Genomic DNA, 18,871 nt, shown 5'->3' on the forward strand with positions numbered 1-18,871 from the left:
GTGTCCTCTGTCTTTGGTAAATTAGTCATTTATCCTAGTCTCTCATGTAACAGTCACTGTGGCAAAGACATATAAAAAGCTATTCTTAGCCGGGCGCGGTGGCTCATGCCTGTAATCCCAGCACTTTGGGAGGCCGAGGTGGGTGGATCACGAGGTCAGGAGATCGAGACCATCCTGGCTAACACGGTGAAACCCCGTCTCTACTAAACATACAAAAAATTAACCGGGCATGGTGGTGGACGCCTGTAGTCCCAGCTACTCGGGAGGCTGAGGCAGGAGAATCGCTTGAACCCGAGAGACGGAGCTTGCAGTGAGCCGAGATTGTGCCACTGCACTCCAGCCTGGATGACAGAACGAGACTCCATCTTAAAAAAACAAAACAAAACAGAACAAAAACTATTCTTACTGTCAGAAACCTCAGCATCTAAGTGCTGGGGGTGGGGAAGAGGAGTAAACAATCAGCCAGTATACAGTATAATTAAAGCTAATACCAGAGGTAAGTTTACGATGTCATGACAAGGAACACATGCAGAGAAGGAGTGGGAGGAGTCACCTGTGCTGTTGACATCGAAGAATACTTTCTGAAAGCTGTGACACTTCAGTGGATTCTGAAAGAAGAGGAGGAGTTATAGTTAGCACAGTGGTGAAAAGTTTCATTTTCAGTAGAGCCGACTGCACATTCAAATCCCTAGTACCCATGAAAATGAGTATGCTGAACCCAGGAATTATTATTTTGTTATAGTTTGAGTTCAGCATTTGAGGCAGCAAGATATATAATGCTGAAGAGAAAACAGCCCTATGAAGAATTTTGTGTGATTGCGAAGGGTTTTGAACTTTTTTCTGAAAACCACTAATAAGCGTTAAAGAATGTAAAGCAGGGGAGTGACATAATCCTCTGCTTTTATTAAGAACATTTTTACAGTGGTATAGACAGCTGAGGAGTTAAGGAGTTGGGATAGCAGCCAGGCTGTTTTATAAATGAGGGAAGCAGGCATTCCAGTTCAAAACAGTAAGTACATACACCTAATTCTGTCGGGACCAGATAAATGCTTCAGCAGGCTTGTTGCCACCATTTATGATCTTTGTATTAGAATTTTGCAGTAATCTAGATTAGTGTTTTTCAATTTGTAGAGTGCAACCCATTAATAGGTTATGACCAGCATTTGAATAAAGAAATATAGGTGAGAATAGGAAATACTGGAAAATGTTAAATGTAGTAAGAATAAGCATTGTTTCCTGAAAGTTTCTCTCTCTCTCTCTCTCTCTCTCTCTCTCTCTCTCTCTCTCTCTCTCTCTGTCTCTCTCTCTTTCTGTGTTTGTGTGTATGTGTGTGTGTAAGTAAAATCAGTAAATAGCAATCTGGTATACACAGAGATGTTTATATAAAACACACTTCTGTGTAAACTGTGGTCAAAAAAAGTTTAAAAGCCACTAATCCAGGGGAGAAATGAAGAGAGCCTGAAGTGAGGTAAATGCTAATATTTTAGGTTGACGTAAGATGGGTCTTGGTAATAAGTTGTGGGGAGATAGAATAGAAAAGAGTGGAACCAAGGTGGATTCTTCTGGCATACACAGCACTAGGCTGTGTAACCCTTTGAGTTAGCAGTTTTCAACTCCACATCATCTTCCCTCTTTGCTTAAAAATCTTACCTTAGTTCCTGTGTTTTCTTTTGTTTGGTAACTTACTGAGTCATTTAGCTAACAACAGGATAGGATTATGGGTGCCTAAATCCTGTTGATTCTAATGCACAGCCAGGTTGAGAACTGCTACTTCAAGTTGTTTTGTTAAACAACCCTTTACTCTCCATAGTTTTTTTTAATTCACTTTCTATAGAGATATGTAGATGAAATAAAAAAATTCTGTGTATCAAAATCTAATTTAAAGTGCGCATCAGTGAAAAATTGGACAGTGTATTGAGTTACTTTTCAGAGAGATTAAAAATACATTGTGAATCTGCACCCCTCCGCCCCGCCCCTAAATAGTGGTTAGGCACCTGGGTCGTGGCATATTTGACCAAAATAATGATAGAATGTTGGACTTGGGGTAGGAGAGTGAAGAGAAAGCGTTCTGTATTTTGTAGGACATCCGGTTGATATATGTTACCTCATGCCGTATACCAAGGAGGCAGTTATATGTATAGTTCCAAAACTGAAGAAGAGTATTCTAGCCTGGAGATAACATTTGAGTGTTATGCCAAGCATGATTTCACCTAAAGACCTTTCCATGTGCTCTTTTATGTATTCTCAAATATACTCAGGTTTTGTTAAAATGTTACCTCATTCCAGAGGCCTTTTTTGAGTCTCCTGTCCAAATCAAGCCAGTCTCCCCACATTCCCCTACCCTGCCTTATTTTCCCCAACATTTTATGTTGAAAATTTACAAATGTACAGAAAATTATAATTTTGCAGTGAAAACCCATACACTTCCCACTAGATTTTAAAGTTGACACTTTATTGTTCTTGCCTTATCTCATTTCTTCATCTCTTTATCCATCTGATTTTTAGTGCGTTTCAGTGAGTTTCAGACATCAGTATGTTTTGTTCCTCAACACTTCAGCTTGCAAATCATTAACTGGAATTCAATATGTTTTTAAATTTTTTTAGATAAAGATTACAAAGAAAGAAAAACACGAGTCTTGAATGTACCATTTTGATGAATTTTGGCAAATATGTATGTCTTTGTAACTCAAATCTTTATTGAGATATAGAACATTAATATCACCCTAGAAAGTTGTGATTCTGAGGCAATCACTATTCTCATTTTTTCTACTGTAGATTACTTTTCCCTGCTGTAGAACTTACTATAGATGGAGTAAGTATGAACTCTTTTGAGTAGGCTTCTTGCAATCAGCATGATGTAACCTTTATTATTTTTCTTTTTAATATTTCAATTATGTGACACACAGTGTTATTATCTGTTGTCTCTCCACTAGATTGAAGAGGGATTTTATTTTGTCTATTTATATATTCTTCGTGCTCGGAACTGTGCCTGCCATATAGCAGGCACTCAATAAATATTTGTTAAATAAGTGTATTTGTGTTACATTAAATGATTTAGAATGAGCAATTGGGCAAAAGCTCTGACTGGTAAATGCCTCTGGAAGAAATGGTTACCAAGGTCAGAAGCCACTGAAAAATTCTAGTAAGAACTGAAAGGCACTCATTGAACTTAATTACAAAGAGTTTATTTATTGTTGACCTATGACAGAGTGTGGTTTCAGGGAAATAACGAGAGCTGTATTCAACTTGCTATGAGTTGAGAGTGAATGAGAGGGGAGGAAGTGTGATAGAGGACACTTTGGAAGAGTGTGAACTAATGTAGAAAACTTTCTCTGTGAAGACAAAGGGAAGGAGGAATGTTTGATAGAAGTGAGCAAGAGGACATACAGAACTGAGGAGTAGATTGTTTTGTAAAATGGAAGAGACTGACAGTTGATCTGCTGATGGAGTGGGTCGGTGGAGGCAGAGATTGGCCAATACTAGACAGAAAGAGGATTAACTCTGGGATTGTGGTTATGACAAGGCAGCAGTCTTACTGCCAACCCCTGTTACCTAAGTTTGAAGCCAGCAGTTGCCCAATCAGTCACCAAATTTTATTATTTTTATTGTAATATATTTCACAAAATTCTTCCACATTTTTTTTTTTAAGCAAAGTCTTTGTTCAGTACTAGGCTTTGAAAATTTGTATATAATGTTTCAGTGAGACAGAGAAACCATACCTAAATACTAGGCAGAAGAGGGTTGTGGTTGAAGGTGAAGTGTGGCAGTTACAAATTAGAGTTCTATTGAGAATTCTCAGTAATCAGTAATTTGGTGGTTTGCACCTATTTGCGGGGTGTTCATGAATTTTCACTACGGGATTATCTGGTCTCTGGCCAGATCCTGTCCACCACTTTTATAGGGCCCACAGGTACAGCTCTAGCAGGCTGTCACTGTGAGTCATGGAGACAAAGCCAGAGTACCCCCTTTACCCCTGTACCACTTCCCCCTAAAAGTACCTTCCTCCCTTATTGCTGCCCAAGGCCTGCTCTGGTCACCACCAGATTTTGGGGACTCACTCTTGGCAGCTACCAGGTCCCAAGCAGTGGACACATACCCTGGGAGTGACAGCTCAGCATGGTGATTCCCCTTGGGCCAGCTGCCAGGGGAGGAGAGAAGGACACACACAGGTATTCAAGAGTCCCTGGGGCAGACGGTGAAATTGGCCAGGCTGCTCCCTTGTGGACCAGGAACTCTGTGTTCTGAGAATGTTGTCAGCAGAGGGAACTGGGTAGGCAACAGGCCCACAACTCCGGATGCCCCAGCATAGGCAGAGAGGGTGGAGCCGGGCAGGAGTCTCTTTTTATGTAAGTACCTATATAATTGTCTTGATTATATCTTTGGTTCACAAAGCCTGAAATATTTATCATCTGGCTCTTTGTAGAAATTTGCCTACTCCTTATTTAGTGCATTATAGATCTATTAAAGTGCATTCTGTGGGTCTAGAAAATTAGAAATAAGATAACCGAAAGCAGTTCTGAATATAATGTTCTGTGTAGCAAGAAATTTAGTTTGAGAAAGACAAATTCTATTTAGGACAAAAACACTGAAATCTGGAAGTGATCTAACAAGATCAGCGACTAGCATTGTGCTTGGAACGTAAGTGCTTACTGAATATTTGTTAAATGGTAAATTAGAAATACTTGAAGTTAGCTCAGGATAAAACAGAAAAGGGCTTTGTAGCCCATTATATGGATGGAGGGCTTGGTTGTGTTTATTTTTTCCCCCAATATTAAAACTGTTTCTGATTACAAAATTAAGACATGACCAAATACAATATGTAAGTCATATAGAAATATTAATACTTCTTAAACTCACAGTGAAAGTGGTGTCTATATATATTATTCCAGCAGGAAATATTTGAGAGCCTTGTTCTAGGCGTGTGCAGCAGAGCAAGAGAGCCCAAGGCTCTGTTGTGTAGCACCTGTTGTGTAGAGCTTGTATTTCAGTGGGAAGACAAACAGTGGTCTTCTGTAAAAAAACTCATTGAGTAATGTCCGGTAGTGACACGTTCTATGAGACAAGATAAAAGTGGATGAAGAGGCTATAGACCAGTTATATACATTATTATTTTGCATAAAATATTTTCATAAATAGGATCATACTGTGTATAGTTTTTCAGTTGGTTTAAAAAAAAACTTAGTCATATTTCCAAATCAGTACAAATAAATTCACACATTGATCAAATATTTAATTGACAAATATTTATTAAACTCTTTGTCTGTGGCAGCCTGTGTGCTAGGTGCTGTTAGTATACTGATTAGCAAAACAGATGAAGGCCCAAACTTTGTGGAGCGTATGGTCTAATATGTAGGTCTCCCTTAATTCTTTTGACTGGTTTGTAGTGCTTCCTTGTGTATTATTTATTGCTATATAATAAATTACCCCAAAACTTATCTCACATAGTTTCTGAGCATCAGGAATAAGGAAGTGCATTCGCTGGGTGCTTCTACTTGGGGTTCTTACGAGGTTGCCATCAAGCTGTTGGTGGAGGCTGCAGTCATTTGGAGGATGGTTAAGTGCACCTCAGTTAGCAAACCCAAGAGAGCTGGATTCTGGCCTGTCAGTGGGAAAAGCTCAGAATACGCATTGGCAGCATCGGATACCTTTGGAAGTGGTAGTGAAGATGACACTATAAATGGCAAGATTGAATGTTTGAGAAACCCTAATTCCCTTCCCTGCAGCCAGAATTTCTGCTCTGCCTAGGGGTTTCCTCACTGGAGATACTTGACCCTTGGGAACACCAGGCACATTGGACATCAGAAATACTGTCCTAAATCAGCAGACATAAGTGAACTTTTGAAAGGTTAATAAGTAAAGAAGGTTGTAAAGTAAATTTTCAAATACCCAACCCACATCCCAGAATATTGACACCCAGGATTTTACCTCTTCACCCAGGAGACTGACAGTATCTTCTCTTGAAGACCTCCCCAAAACACTGAAAATACTAGTATAGATTGTTCTCTAACAAAACAGCCCCATTATTATCACTCTTTAATTAATCCCGCAATCCACAAGCCCCACCCAGGCACATAAAACTCCCAGTTTTCCGTGCCCTTCTCATTAGACATCTGAGGGAAACCTCTTAATTTGTAAGATAGATATCAAAACAAACAACCTAGAAAATACTGTTTTAAGATACCAGACTAGGGCTGGGCACGGTGACTCCTGCCTGTAATCCCCAGCACTTTGGGAGGCCTAGGCGGGCAGATCACGAGGTCAGGAGTTCGAGACCAGCCTGGCCAATATGGTGAAACCCTGCCTCTAATAAAAATACAAAAATTAGCCAGTCGTGGTGCCACGTGCCTGTAGTCCCAGCTACTCAAAAGGCTGAGGCAGAAGAATCGCTTGAACCTGGGAGACGGAGGTTGCAGTGAGCCAATATCGCACCACTGCACTCCAGCCTGGGTGACAGAGTGAGATTCCATCAAAAAAAAAAAAAGATAACAGACTATTTTAATATCCTCTGAAGGATAAAAGTAGATATGACATACATAAAACAAGAACCCAGTGCTATAAAAATGGAATACTCAAAGGATTAAAAATTCTTGGAAATTTAATTCAGTGGAAAATTTGACTGATAAAGGTAAAGAAATTTGCCAGAGAGTAACACATAAGGATCAGTTCAGATAGTCTGATAAGAAAAGTTCTAGAAAGAGAGAAAATGGGAGGAAGTCCTTAACAAAATAACAAACACAAAATTTCTTTATTGAAGAATAAACACAAATTTCTTATCGAAAAGGCTCACTAAAAATCCAGGATGATAAATGAAAACAGATCTATTTTAAGACAATTGGTTGTGAAAATTTTAGTACATTGGGGCCAATTAAATTCTAAATATTTTCAGAGATTGAAAAAATAAAGCAGGTTTCATAATAATCAGAATGGCATCAGATTTCCTAGAATCAACACAAAAAGCTAGAAGACAGTGGGTCCATGCCTTACATGCTGAAGGAAATTATACCCAACATATAGTTCTGTATCCAGCCACACTGTTTAGTGTTTGCGTAGAATAAATACGTTTTTCCCTATCCTAGGTTTCTAAAAGTTCACTTCCTAAGTCTTCTTTCTTAGAAAGCTACTAGGACTTGTGTTTTCCCAAAACTAGGTAGTGAAAGTAAAAGACGTTGGATGCAGGAATTAGAGGCTCTGCTAGGAGAGGAGTGAAAGGAATGCCTGCACAATGGTAAAGGAAAGCCCAGAATGGCCTCAGACAGCAGACAGTCTAGACTAGAAGCTAATCAGAAGGCAGGTGCAATCATAGAACAGCTAACGATCTTGAACGTTTTAAGAGATTTATGCAACTGGAAAAGTATTTGGGGTTTAACGATAAGAATGTAGACAATAAGCAAATGGAAGTGGAGATAATTTTTCTAGCTAATAGTATTTTTTAAAAAAAGAAATCGGGGTATGTTCTGTGCTCAGCTGTGGGGCGAGTTTACATAGTCATAATGATAACTGTAAGGGAAGGTACAACATAAGTATATATATGGAATGGTTGGGAGGAGGGTAAGTGTAGATGTGTGTGTGTGCAGGAGAGAGACCTGCAGCTTCACCTTTCCTAGTAAAATGTCAATACATTATGTTTGAAATTAAGTTACAATAAGTCAAGGAAGTTAATAAGTAAAAGAAATAAATACCAAAAAAAATGGACTGAAACAAAGTTGAAAATGTTGCCTTGGGGAGTGGAAAATGAAGTGAAAGAGACAGTAAGTACTGTTGTTTTTTGCAATAAGTCTCATAGACTATATGACTCTGTTTAAACTATGTGAAGGTATATGTAATTACATAGCTATGAAGGTATATATTAAACTATCTGAAAGTATATGTAATTTTGATAAAAATTAAAGCTAAATTAAAAATAGTAAAGGATATTTGTGAAGAAACAGTTGAAACCAGGAAATTTTGCTATAGGATAGCAATAAAAATTCAAGGACTGCATGTGAGAATTATTACCTAAAAATAGCAAAAGTGAAACTTGATCAGGTTTTTAGGTATTCATTCGGTTTTGGTAGTTAAGCTTTCATACAGAATAGCCCATTGGTACATGTTAGACATATTCCTGAAAGGCCTTTAAAATGAAATTTTACATTTAACTCCTTTCCCATGAGCTTTTTATATAACCAAATAAAGTAAATCATAACTTTCAGATTGTCTGATTTTAGTGAAATGCTTTATAAGGAATATCTAAGTTTTTACAGTACTGAATATCATGAGTGTTCCAGTGTAGGATATAATAGGCAAGTTTAATAATTTCTGTGATCTTAAGTCAGTTCTGAACTTGGGAATCTTTATTGTTTATGGTTATTACTTAAGCATTTTGTGACTTAGGTTTGTTAGATGCAGACTAAACAAATTTTTTAATTTTTTGTGTGTATTTGTCATTTTAAGTATGTATGTGTTTATGGGTGCAAACTAGGGAGTAGTTTCAGTATATATAGTTACCGTGTATAAAAATAAAGAAAATAACTTCCGCACTCTTAATAAAATAAATTTAATTGGGTTCTTTTTGGGGGGGTTCTCACAGATTGATTTAATATTTGAAAATATAAATTTACCATATTAACAAATAATAGGGACAAGCGATTTGATCCTCTCTCAAAAATTTGCAGATGGGGAAGGAAGGTAGAACGGAAAAGTGCTGGATTCTTTATGGGAGATCCTTGAACCTCCCTCTTGGTGCAGGACAACTTATCAAAACTCACCATTCCAAGTTAGGGCTTCTTGATAAGCACTCACATTAAAAACAGAATCTCTTATTGTGAGACATCACATACACACAGAAAAGTACTTTCCTTCAAAATATATAGATGAAGCTGATTTCTCACAAAATACACATTTGTAACCATCACACAAGTCACGAAAGAACATTGACAGCACCCCAGGAATGCTCTCTCATATCCCTTCTGAAACACTACCTTCTTGAGTTCTTGTGTTAAAGAAAAAGGAAAATATTTTCTAGTTATTCTATTTTAAAATTGAAAACAAGAGTCTTAAACTCAGAAGTACGAGTTTTTGTTTGTTTGTTTGTTTATATTTTATATTTTTAAGACAGAGTCTTACCCTGTTGCCCAGGCTGGAGTGCAGTGGTGCAATCACGGCTCACTGCAACCTCCACCTCCTGGGTTCAAGCAATTCTCATGCGTCAACCTCCCAAGTAGCTTAGATTACAGGAATGTGTGCCACCATGGCTCGCTAATTTGTGTGTGTGTGTGTGTGTGTGTGTGTTTGGTAGAGACGGGTTTCTCCATATTGGCCAGGCTGGTCTTGAGCTCCTGACCTCAGGTGATCCACCCTCCTTAGCCTCCCAAAGTGCTGGGATTACAGGCATGAGCCACCATGCCTGGCCCACCAGTTTTTATTTTTAAAAATTATTTTTCTATACCATATTAAGAAAAGACTGAAGAGAAATTAACAGGAATCACAGAAGAAAAAATGAGAATGGTAGAAATAAGAGATTGAGAGTCTTCAAAATAGAATATGAAAAAGATAAAATGTAATTTCCATAAATTCTGAGACCTACCAAAATGAAAATTGGGATAGATATGCACAAAGAAAAGACACTGTGCATGCAGATGAAAGAATTTTCATGAAACAGTATCACCACATACTTCTTTAAGGCGATTTCGGCTAAAAATCTTTTAGATGGATACTTTTGAAATTATAGCAAAATCAGTATATTACTTCATAGACATTTTGTGCCTTGGATTTAATATTAAGCTGAAAGTTTCTTTATTCTTGATTCAATTTCTGTTTTCTGATAATTTGGAATTCTATAAGTAACTTTTTAAAATGTGGGGTATTGTATTCCTTTTTTGCTAACTATACTTTTTGAGTTTCCAATACTGTAATAAAAAGGGAATAATTAAGAGGTTAAAAAAGTACTAATAATTGAGAAAATGAACACTTATGTATATATATAATAGCCTTTGTATATAGCTGTGTGTGTGTGTTTATAGTCTTTTAATGTAAAGCTTATCTGTAATTTTTCTGATTATAAGGAAGAGTCATTCAGTCATTCTGATTACTAAGAAGATTGTCCTAGTGTGTTGTCTCTTACTGTTATTTTTGTATTTTTATTAAAGGTGGGAACAAAGAAAAGATCCTCATGGTAGAACCTATTATGTGGATCATAATACTCGAACTACCACATGGGAGAGACCACAACCTTTACCTCCAGGGTAATATAGCATCTTTGTGCATCTGCAGTTATATTTTATCACATATGTGGTTTTCAAATTTATTTAGTACAGCATAATTTGATTCTTTCATCCTGCATATATTCAGTTTCTTTAAATTTCCTTGTGTAAATACTGAATGTTCAGTCAATGAGACTAGATAATCTGTAGGGCTTCTTCAAGAGACTGTCAAGCACTGGCATGAGTTACTGAGAGAAGTTGCAAAATTTGGTCAGTTATCAGTCCTTCCTTGTAATTTTTTTAAGGAAAGAAAGGTAATATTTAGGACAGTTTATATGTATGGTCTGCAAGGATAGTGATCTAAAGTATGTTATTTCATAAGATTTAGTGACTTAAATATTAAACTGGCCCAAAACTATAATCTACAAAGGTCTCCATGAGTGAACTTATACCTAAAATTGTAGAAGGTTTTAAATTAATAAAGTTTTCATTACATACTATAATTCATGCTATTAGGCTGTCATTCAAGGCCATTCACAAACGAGTCTTCCTTTACCTTTGTATTTTTTCATAAATGTCTACATAACTGCACTGATAGCTAGTCGAATTGTACTATTTGCATTCATTTATCTCACACATTCTGTGTGTACCTGAAATATATTTCTTAGATACTCAGATTTCCCTTCCAGATTCAATTTAAAGCCCACCATTATAAAACACATTCACAATCTAGAAAATTTAAGGCAGAGAAATGTTATTTTTGTGGGATATTTTTCTCTTTTATGGAACAAAGCACTCAGGCCTTGATTCTACAATATTAAATGAGAACTTATTGGAAAACATGGCGCCGATATTGCAATATAGCAAACCGTGAAGTTCATGTTGACTCTGACAGGATCATCAAGTTATAGTCATTCATTTAGCCCCTTCATTGAGTGCCATGACATGGGGTTTATTTCACTGAAACTGTTGTCCAAAAATTAGGCAGAGGTTGTCTTTATTTTCATCTTTAGCGTCTATTATTCTCTTTGTGACCCCATTGTATTTTTAGTAATAAGTTTAAGGAATTTATAATTGCTTGCTGAAAGGAGTTTACAATCATTTTATAAATTAATGATAAAAATTGGTTTAATAGATCCTACATGTGTAGAACAGGTGGGAGTTGGCGTGAACCCTCGAGGAGGAGTAGAATTCTGGTTGGTAGAGAAATAGGGAAGGGTATTCTGTGAGGCAAAAGCATGACAAAATTCAACTCATGACACCGTTGGAACCAGCAAATAGTTGGTTAGACTCTCACATGAGACCCTTGTAGGATCTCAGGGAGATGAGACTGAAAATGTGGACAGTACATTTTTATGCCATGCCAGTGAGCCATCATGGGTGGAATGACATGGAGTCCACCTGCGTTTCAGGAAGAAAATTGGCAGCAATATAATGGCAGGAAGGTGAGTTAAAAAGTAATAAAAAGAGTTCAGTTAACTCATCCTGAACATGGTATTGGCTATAGAGCAGATTGCTTGGTATACAGCAAGCACTGTCAGTAAATGCTTGTCAAAGAAAGAAGGAGAGGCCGGGCACGGTGGCTCATGCCTGTAATCCCAACACTTTGAGAGTCTGAGAGGTGGGAGGATCACCTGAGATCAGGAGTTCAAGACCAGCCTGGCCAACATGGTGAAACCCCGTCTCTACTAAAAATACAAAAAATTAGCTGGGTGTGGTGGTCTGTGCCTGTAATCCCAGCTACCTGGGAGGCTAAGGCAGGAAAATCACTTGAACCTGGGAGGCAGAGGTTGCAGTGAGCCGAGATCACGCCATTTTACTTCAGCCTGGGTGACAAGAGCCAAATGCCGTCTCACAAAAAAAGAAAGAGAGAGAGAAAAAGGATAGCCAGATTGATACTGAAACTGTTCTTTCAGTGGCCTCTTTTTAGACAGCCTTTAGAAATTATATTAGGGCTAATGCTCTCCCTCCCCTTGAGGGGCTTAAAACCTGTATGATGGGTTAATAGCTGCAGCAAACGACCATGGCGCATGTATACCTGTGTAACAAACCTGCATGTTCTTCACATGTGTCCCAGAACTTAAAGTAAAATTAAAAAAATAAATAAATAAAAATAAGCAACCTCTTCTAGTGAGGGACTAAACATTACAGTGATTAAAGGAAATAAAAAGGTATTAGTGGTAGAATGGGAAGGTAATGTAGCAAAAATAAATAGTTCATAGTTTCGTATGTTTTAGGTATTTTAACATGTCTTGAACTTGATATTTAAAGTGAGTGAAGTAATAACTGCTTTTCATTTTCTTATATTGAGAGATTATTGTTTATTTTTATTATTGTTTATTTGTGGTAGTTGGGAAAGAAGAGTTGATGATCGTGGAAGAGTTTATTATGTGGATCATAACACCAGAACAACAACGTGGCAGCGGCCTACCATGGAATCTGTCCGAAATTTTGAACAGTGGCAATCTCAGCGGAACCAATTGCAGGGAGCTATGCAACAGTTTAACCAACGATACCTCTATTCGGTAATTAGCAAATTATAAGATTGTTTACATAACTTCCTCCCTTATTTGTTTGTCCTTCTCTATTATGGTGATTTTTCTTTTCTTTTCCTTTATTTATTTATTTATTTTTTGCTATCCCTTGACCATACTCACATATTTGTTTTGGTGATTTTTAGAAATGGTATAGACTGTGTTACAAGATATTTTTTAATCTCTAATAAATAGTGTTTCTGATACATATATATATAAAAGCACTTTATAATATTTTAAAATATTCTAGTTTACTAACATAACTTATACACTAAGTTTTATATCCTTACTAAGGGGTAGTTTCATAAATGCAGTTCTTAATAAAATAATATTTTTGCTAATTTTCAATCCTCCATTTTATAATAATTTTGTTTGCTTTCAACAGCATACCAGCATAACCAGTTACCTTATGATTTTACTTAGAGCCAGTCTCGCAGTATTATAGCTATTCTGATTCTCTTCCCAGATTCTAAGAAGCAACGTTCATCTGTTTTGTCCCATAAGAGATATTTCTAGAACTTGAAAGTTTTGTCCAAAAAGTCTAACGCTGTCTGAAAATTTGACCAATTGGGAATTTACTTATTGCCATAAGCAAACATCCGTGAGAGAAGTGGAAAAAACAAAACAAAACTCCTCTGATAAATGGTGTGATCATAGGAGGTAGAAAAGATAAATTTTAAAGTACTGGGCAACTACAGATAGTGTTTTGAGGCACCTTGAAGAAACCTAAAGTGTAGAAGTTAGCAGATAGAAAGGAAGTAGGAAAGAGACACAGAAAGAAAATGTAAGTAACTTCCTCCAAAATCCTGTTACAGTCTGACTCTTTCGACCACATTTTTTTCAGAGGTTAAATAGTAAGTCCTCATTTGCAGGTTGACCTACTCTCCCGGTTATATGTAGCTAGCAGGGAGGGAGTGGGCAGCCTAGTTTCTATAGCGTTTCCTGCTGCCTTCAATTGCTGGTTCTTCCATGACTTGTACAGAAATCAGTGGTAAGGTTCCATAGTTTAGCTATATATATATATAGTAATTATACCGTATGGTATATATAGAAATATATATAGCTATATACATACATAAAAAGTAATACATATAGCTTTGTTTTTGGTTGGACTTACCTGTACACTTGAAAACCTTTGGTGAACAGGGCAGAATGAGGTAACAGATGTGTATCAGAACAATGTTATCTTGCAAGTAATAGAATCTCCTTAAACACATTGAGGTTTAATTATCTCAGTACAACATCAGGTCTGGGGTAAAAGTCTAAGTGCTGCATTGACTCAGTAGTGTCATCAAGGACCTGGGTTCTTTCTGCCTTTTTGCTCTGCCATCCGTATCACACTTCAGGCCTTTTACTTCGTTTATATGGAACTCTACGCTGTGGGCCTCACATCCACAGTCTAGGCAAGAAGAAAGAGAAAGAGGAATTGAAAGGGCAGATGGCTCTGTTGTTGCAAGCCCTTGCCTTTTTTACTTAGTGAAGGATGCCCTTACCATGGCTTCTGCCTATACTTCATTGGCCAGAATTGTTCACTCTACCAGCTCAGCTGCAAGGGAAGGGGGATGGAATGATCTTTATGGCCACGTTTCTACCTCCAACAAAGCAGGGATTTGGTTCTCAAGAACAGGTGGGAGATAAATCTTGAGTATAATTAACAGGGTCTGTTACAAGATTATATTCATCAAGATGCATTTACTTTAAGAAATTATTTTTCAGGTAATGATTTTTACATTTGTCATTATAAAATCCTTGATAGAATGCTTATATTTTCCTCAGAATATATTTCTAGGTTATAATAAGAATGGAGGCATACATAAAAATGTGTTTTTATGTATGTATGAAAATATAAAAGATAATAATTAAAAGTTTATTTCTATAAATGATACTGGAGTTGAGTGTTTTATTAGTGGGCATTTGTTTTAAAGAAAATTGTGATAATTGGTCTATTTTTAAACAAATAATATTGCCTCATTTAAACATCAATTTCCTGTATGTTCTTCTCCCATTTCATCTTCCCTCTATAGTTTAGTATGGAAGGACTGGGAGAGTAAAGTACTGATGCCAGTGTATTATTTTTAAATCATTTTAGAAAAACTAATAATTAATTTGATTAGTTGATAGTCTCCTCTTCATGACGTTTTATGAACTTTGTGTCTTGGCTGGGAGTGGTGGCTTACACCTGTTATCCCAGCACTGTGAGAGGCCGAGGCAGGTGGATCACGTGAGCCTCGGAGTTTGAGACCAGCCTCAGACACATGGCAAAACCTTGTCTCTACAAAAAATACAAATATTAGCCAGGTGTGGTGGTGCATGTCTGTAGTCCCAGCTACTTGGTGGGGCTGAGGTGGGAGGATTGCTTGAGCCTGGGAAGCGGAGGCTGCTGTAAGCTGAGATCACACCACTACACCCTAGTCTGGGTAATAGAGCAGGAAGATCCTGTCTCAAAAAACAAAGAACTTTGTGTCTTGAAATTGCTACATTTCCTTATTATGTAGATCGATCTATCTATCTATCTATCTATCTATCTATCTATCTATCTATCTATCTAATAATATAGATATATTTTTGAGATAGCTTCTTGCTCTGTTGCCCAGGCTGGAGTGCAGTAGTAGTGTGATCACAGTTCACTGCAACTTCCACCTCCTGGGCTCAAGTGATCCTCCCACCTCAGCCTTCCAAGTAGCTGGGACTTTAGGCAAATGTGCCAACATGTCTGGCTAATTAAAAAACAATTTTTTTAATAGAGACAGGGTCTTCCAGGCTGATCTTGAACTCCTGGGCTTAAGTAATCCTCCCACCTTGCCCTCCCAAAGTGCTGGGATTGCAGGCGTGAGCCACTGTGCCCAGCCCCTTATCATATTTTTAGAAAATTATTATAAAATGTGATTCTGCCATGCACTTGGCTTATTTCCACTTCCATATTAAAATACTGTTATTTTATTTCTCTCCCCAATCTTTTCTCCAATCAGGCTTCAATGTTAGCTGCAGAAAATGACCCTTATGGACCTTTGCCACCAGGCTGGGGTAAGCCGTTATGTTTTTGCTAATGATCCGTAAGGGAGAACAGATATCTCCATATATATATCCCTTATTTTATATGTATATCTCCCTTATATATATCCCTTAATATATACCCCTTATAATATATAATATATATTCTATATTATATATAGAATAGATTATATATTGTATATATTCTATAAGACATAAGCAATACATATATCCCTGATATATTTTTATATATATTTATATATAATATATAATATATAATTATATATATTCCTTATTTTATATATAGATCCCAAATAGTTATTAAATATTATGGTCACTTTATATTTCAGAGAAAAGAGTGGATTCAACAGACAGGGTTTACTTTGTGAATCACAACACAAAAACAACCCAATGGGAAGATCCAAGAACTCAAGGGTATGTATATACAGCAGCCTTAAATCATCTTGCATGTATCTGTAGGTAGAATCAACCAACCTTGAATGAGATATTTTTAGTACCTAGAAAATGTTCATCTTGTGATTTTAACTTTATCTTTTAGCTTACAGAATGAAGAACCCCTGCCAGAAGGCTGGGAAATTAGATACACTCGTGAAGGTGTAAGGTACTTTGTTGATCATAACACAAGAACAACAACATTCAAAGATCCTCGCAATGGGAAGTCATCTGTGTGAGTGAAAACTTGAAGTTCTCCTTTAAATGTTGCTTAGTGAGCACATGAGAGTTAGTCTCTAACTTATCCTCAAGTTTAGAAAAATATTTTACTTTTTGGTTCAAGAAAACCTACACAAGTGATACCTTAGTATAGCTGTCTTTGCTCTCATTTGACAATGGATTTGCAGCATATCATTCCTTAATAATAGCAATGGCAACTATTTATGTAGTGATTACTATGTGCCAAGGATTGTTCTAAGTACTTCATAAGTATTAACTCATTTTATCTTCCAATAACCCCTTGAGGTAGATACTATTATTTTTCCCTTTACCAGGTGAGGAGAGGTACAGGGAGTGTAACTAACTGTGCAAAGTTATAAGGCAAGTAATGGAGCTGGTTTCTAACTATCTGACAGTCAGTCTGTCTCTTGACTCTGTGCTCTTAACTGCCACATGACACTGCTGCAATGAGATGGTCAGTGAAACGATTTTCCAGATTTAAAGATACCTTAATTAAGCAGTTGACAGATGTCTCCTTCATTCTTACTCTAAGGTGTAATGTCTTTGCATAACTAAGAAAGTAGAAGCAATCATAAAAGGTCTTTTGCAAATTTGTACCACCATATCTGTGCATCTCCTACCACCTCTCCTCCCTCCTGTTCCTGTAGATGAACTGTCATTGTTATTATCAAAGTCTGCTCCCTCTGCTGGTACATTCCATTCCTACCACCACTTTTCTACTTAATTGCTCCAACAGTTACCACCTTTGTCTTGCATTATCAGGTTTTATTTCTCCACTAAATTATTCTTATCAGCTGTTATTTCTCCTAGATTTAAAAAAAAAAAAAAGCAAAAAAAAAAATTATAACTCTTCCCTTTACCAAACCAATGTGTTCGATTACACAGTTCATTTGTGTGTGTGTTTTTTTTTTTTTTGAGATGGAGTTTCGCTCCTGTTGCCCAGGCTGGAGGGCAATCAATGATGTGATCTCAGCTCACTGCAACCTCCGCCTCCTGGGTTCAAGCGATTCTCCTGCCTCAGCCCCCCGAGTAGCTGGGATTACAGGCACCCGCCACCATGTCCAGCTAATTTTTGTATTTTCAGTAGAGATGGGGTTTTGCCATGTTGGCCAGGCTGGTCTCAAACTCCTGACCTCAGGCGATCCACCCGCTTTGACCTCCCAAAGTCCTGGGATTACAGGCGTGAGCCATCACACCCAGCCCACAATTCATTTTTATTGCTCCCGTTTACAGGAAAGCTGCTTGCACGGTTGTCTCTGTATTGCTGTTCATAGTTTCTCCTTTAAACCAACTCCAGGAAGTTCCTGTGACACTGAATTTGCAAGGGCACCAATGATCTTCCCATTGTTAATCCAGGCATTGGTCTGCAGTCCTGTCTGATTTGACTTATCAGGAACATTTGACATAATACATTTCTCTCTCCTGGCAAAAGTAGTGCTGTGAACCATACTTTCTTGATTTCCCTCTGCCTTTCTGGTCTTTTTTCTTTATTTTGCCAAGTCTTCCTTTTTTTCCTCAGCCCTTTTTTTTTAAAAAAAAAAAAAAAAAAAAACTACATTCATTCTCTTGGTGCATCTTATTCAGTATTACACTTTTAAAACACCTGCCTGCTAATGACTCACAAATTTAGCTCAGACTTCTCACTTGAAATTTTACTTTCTATATTCAGCTGCTTATTGACATCTCCACTTGTAACTCCTTCCTGATAGGTCCTGTAAAACCTGCTCTCTAGCCAGGCATGGTGGCACACACCTGTAATCCCAGCACTTTGGGAGGTTGAGGCAGGTAGATCACTTGAGCCCAGGAGTTTGAGACCAGCCTGGGCAACATAGCAAGACCCCATCTCTAAAAAAAAAAAACCAAAACTAAAACAAAACAATAACAAAAACCCAGCCCTACCTGTGATATTCCCTGTCACACAGTTGATGATAACTCCACTCTAGCATGTACTTGGGTCAAAAATTTTTGAATCACCTGGGCATGGTGGCTCACGCCTGTAATCCCAGCACTTTGGGAGGCCGAGGTAGGTGGATCACCTGAGGTCAGGAGTTCGAGACTAGCCTGGCCAACATGGTAAAATTAGCTGGACGTGATGATGTGCGCCTATAATCCCAGCTACTCAGGAGGCTGAGGCAGGAGAATCACTTGAACCCTGGAGGCAGAGGTTGCAGTGAGCTGAGATTGCACCATTGCACTCCAGCTTGGGCAACAAGAGCGAAACTCCATCTTAGAAAAAAAAAAATGTGGAATCATCCACAACTCCTCTTTCTCTCCTAGCTTACAAACAGCCCATCAAGAATTCTAGTTACCTCAGCTTCAGAGCATATCTAGAGTCCAGCTGTCTCACCACCCCCATTGCCACCATTTTGGTCCAGGCTACCATTGTCTGTTGCCTGGCTTGGTAGCAGAGTCCTCTCCCTGCTTTCTTCCCATACCTTGTACAATGTTGTGTTATTCTCCGTACAGCACAGAGGC

The 18,871-nt window shown here is 37.6% G+C and overlaps 1 protein-coding gene across 3 annotated transcripts in view; it reads left to right on the top strand.

Annotated features, from left to right (window-relative positions):
* WWP1 (WW domain containing E3 ubiquitin protein ligase 1) overlaps positions 1 to 18,871 on the top strand; it is a 122,287-nt gene that overhangs the window by 69,077 nt on the left and 34,339 nt on the right. For all 3 annotated transcript variants that reach the window (XM_008001017.3, XM_008001020.3, XM_008001019.3), the window contains 5 exons: positions 10,125 to 10,220; positions 12,529 to 12,703; positions 15,682 to 15,736; positions 16,054 to 16,138; positions 16,263 to 16,391. In XM_008001017.3, the coding sequence (XP_007999208.1) occupies positions 10,125 to 10,220; positions 12,529 to 12,703; positions 15,682 to 15,736; positions 16,054 to 16,138; positions 16,263 to 16,391 (540 nt within the window). The remainder of the gene's footprint in view (positions 1 to 10,124; positions 10,221 to 12,528; positions 12,704 to 15,681; positions 15,737 to 16,053; positions 16,139 to 16,262; positions 16,392 to 18,871) is intronic.

The sequence above is a fragment of the Chlorocebus sabaeus genome, chromosome 8 (genome assembly GCF_047675955.1).
Source record: "Chlorocebus sabaeus isolate Y175 chromosome 8, mChlSab1.0.hap1, whole genome shotgun sequence".
NCBI classification, from domain to species: domain Eukaryota; kingdom Metazoa; phylum Chordata; class Mammalia; order Primates; family Cercopithecidae; genus Chlorocebus; species Chlorocebus sabaeus.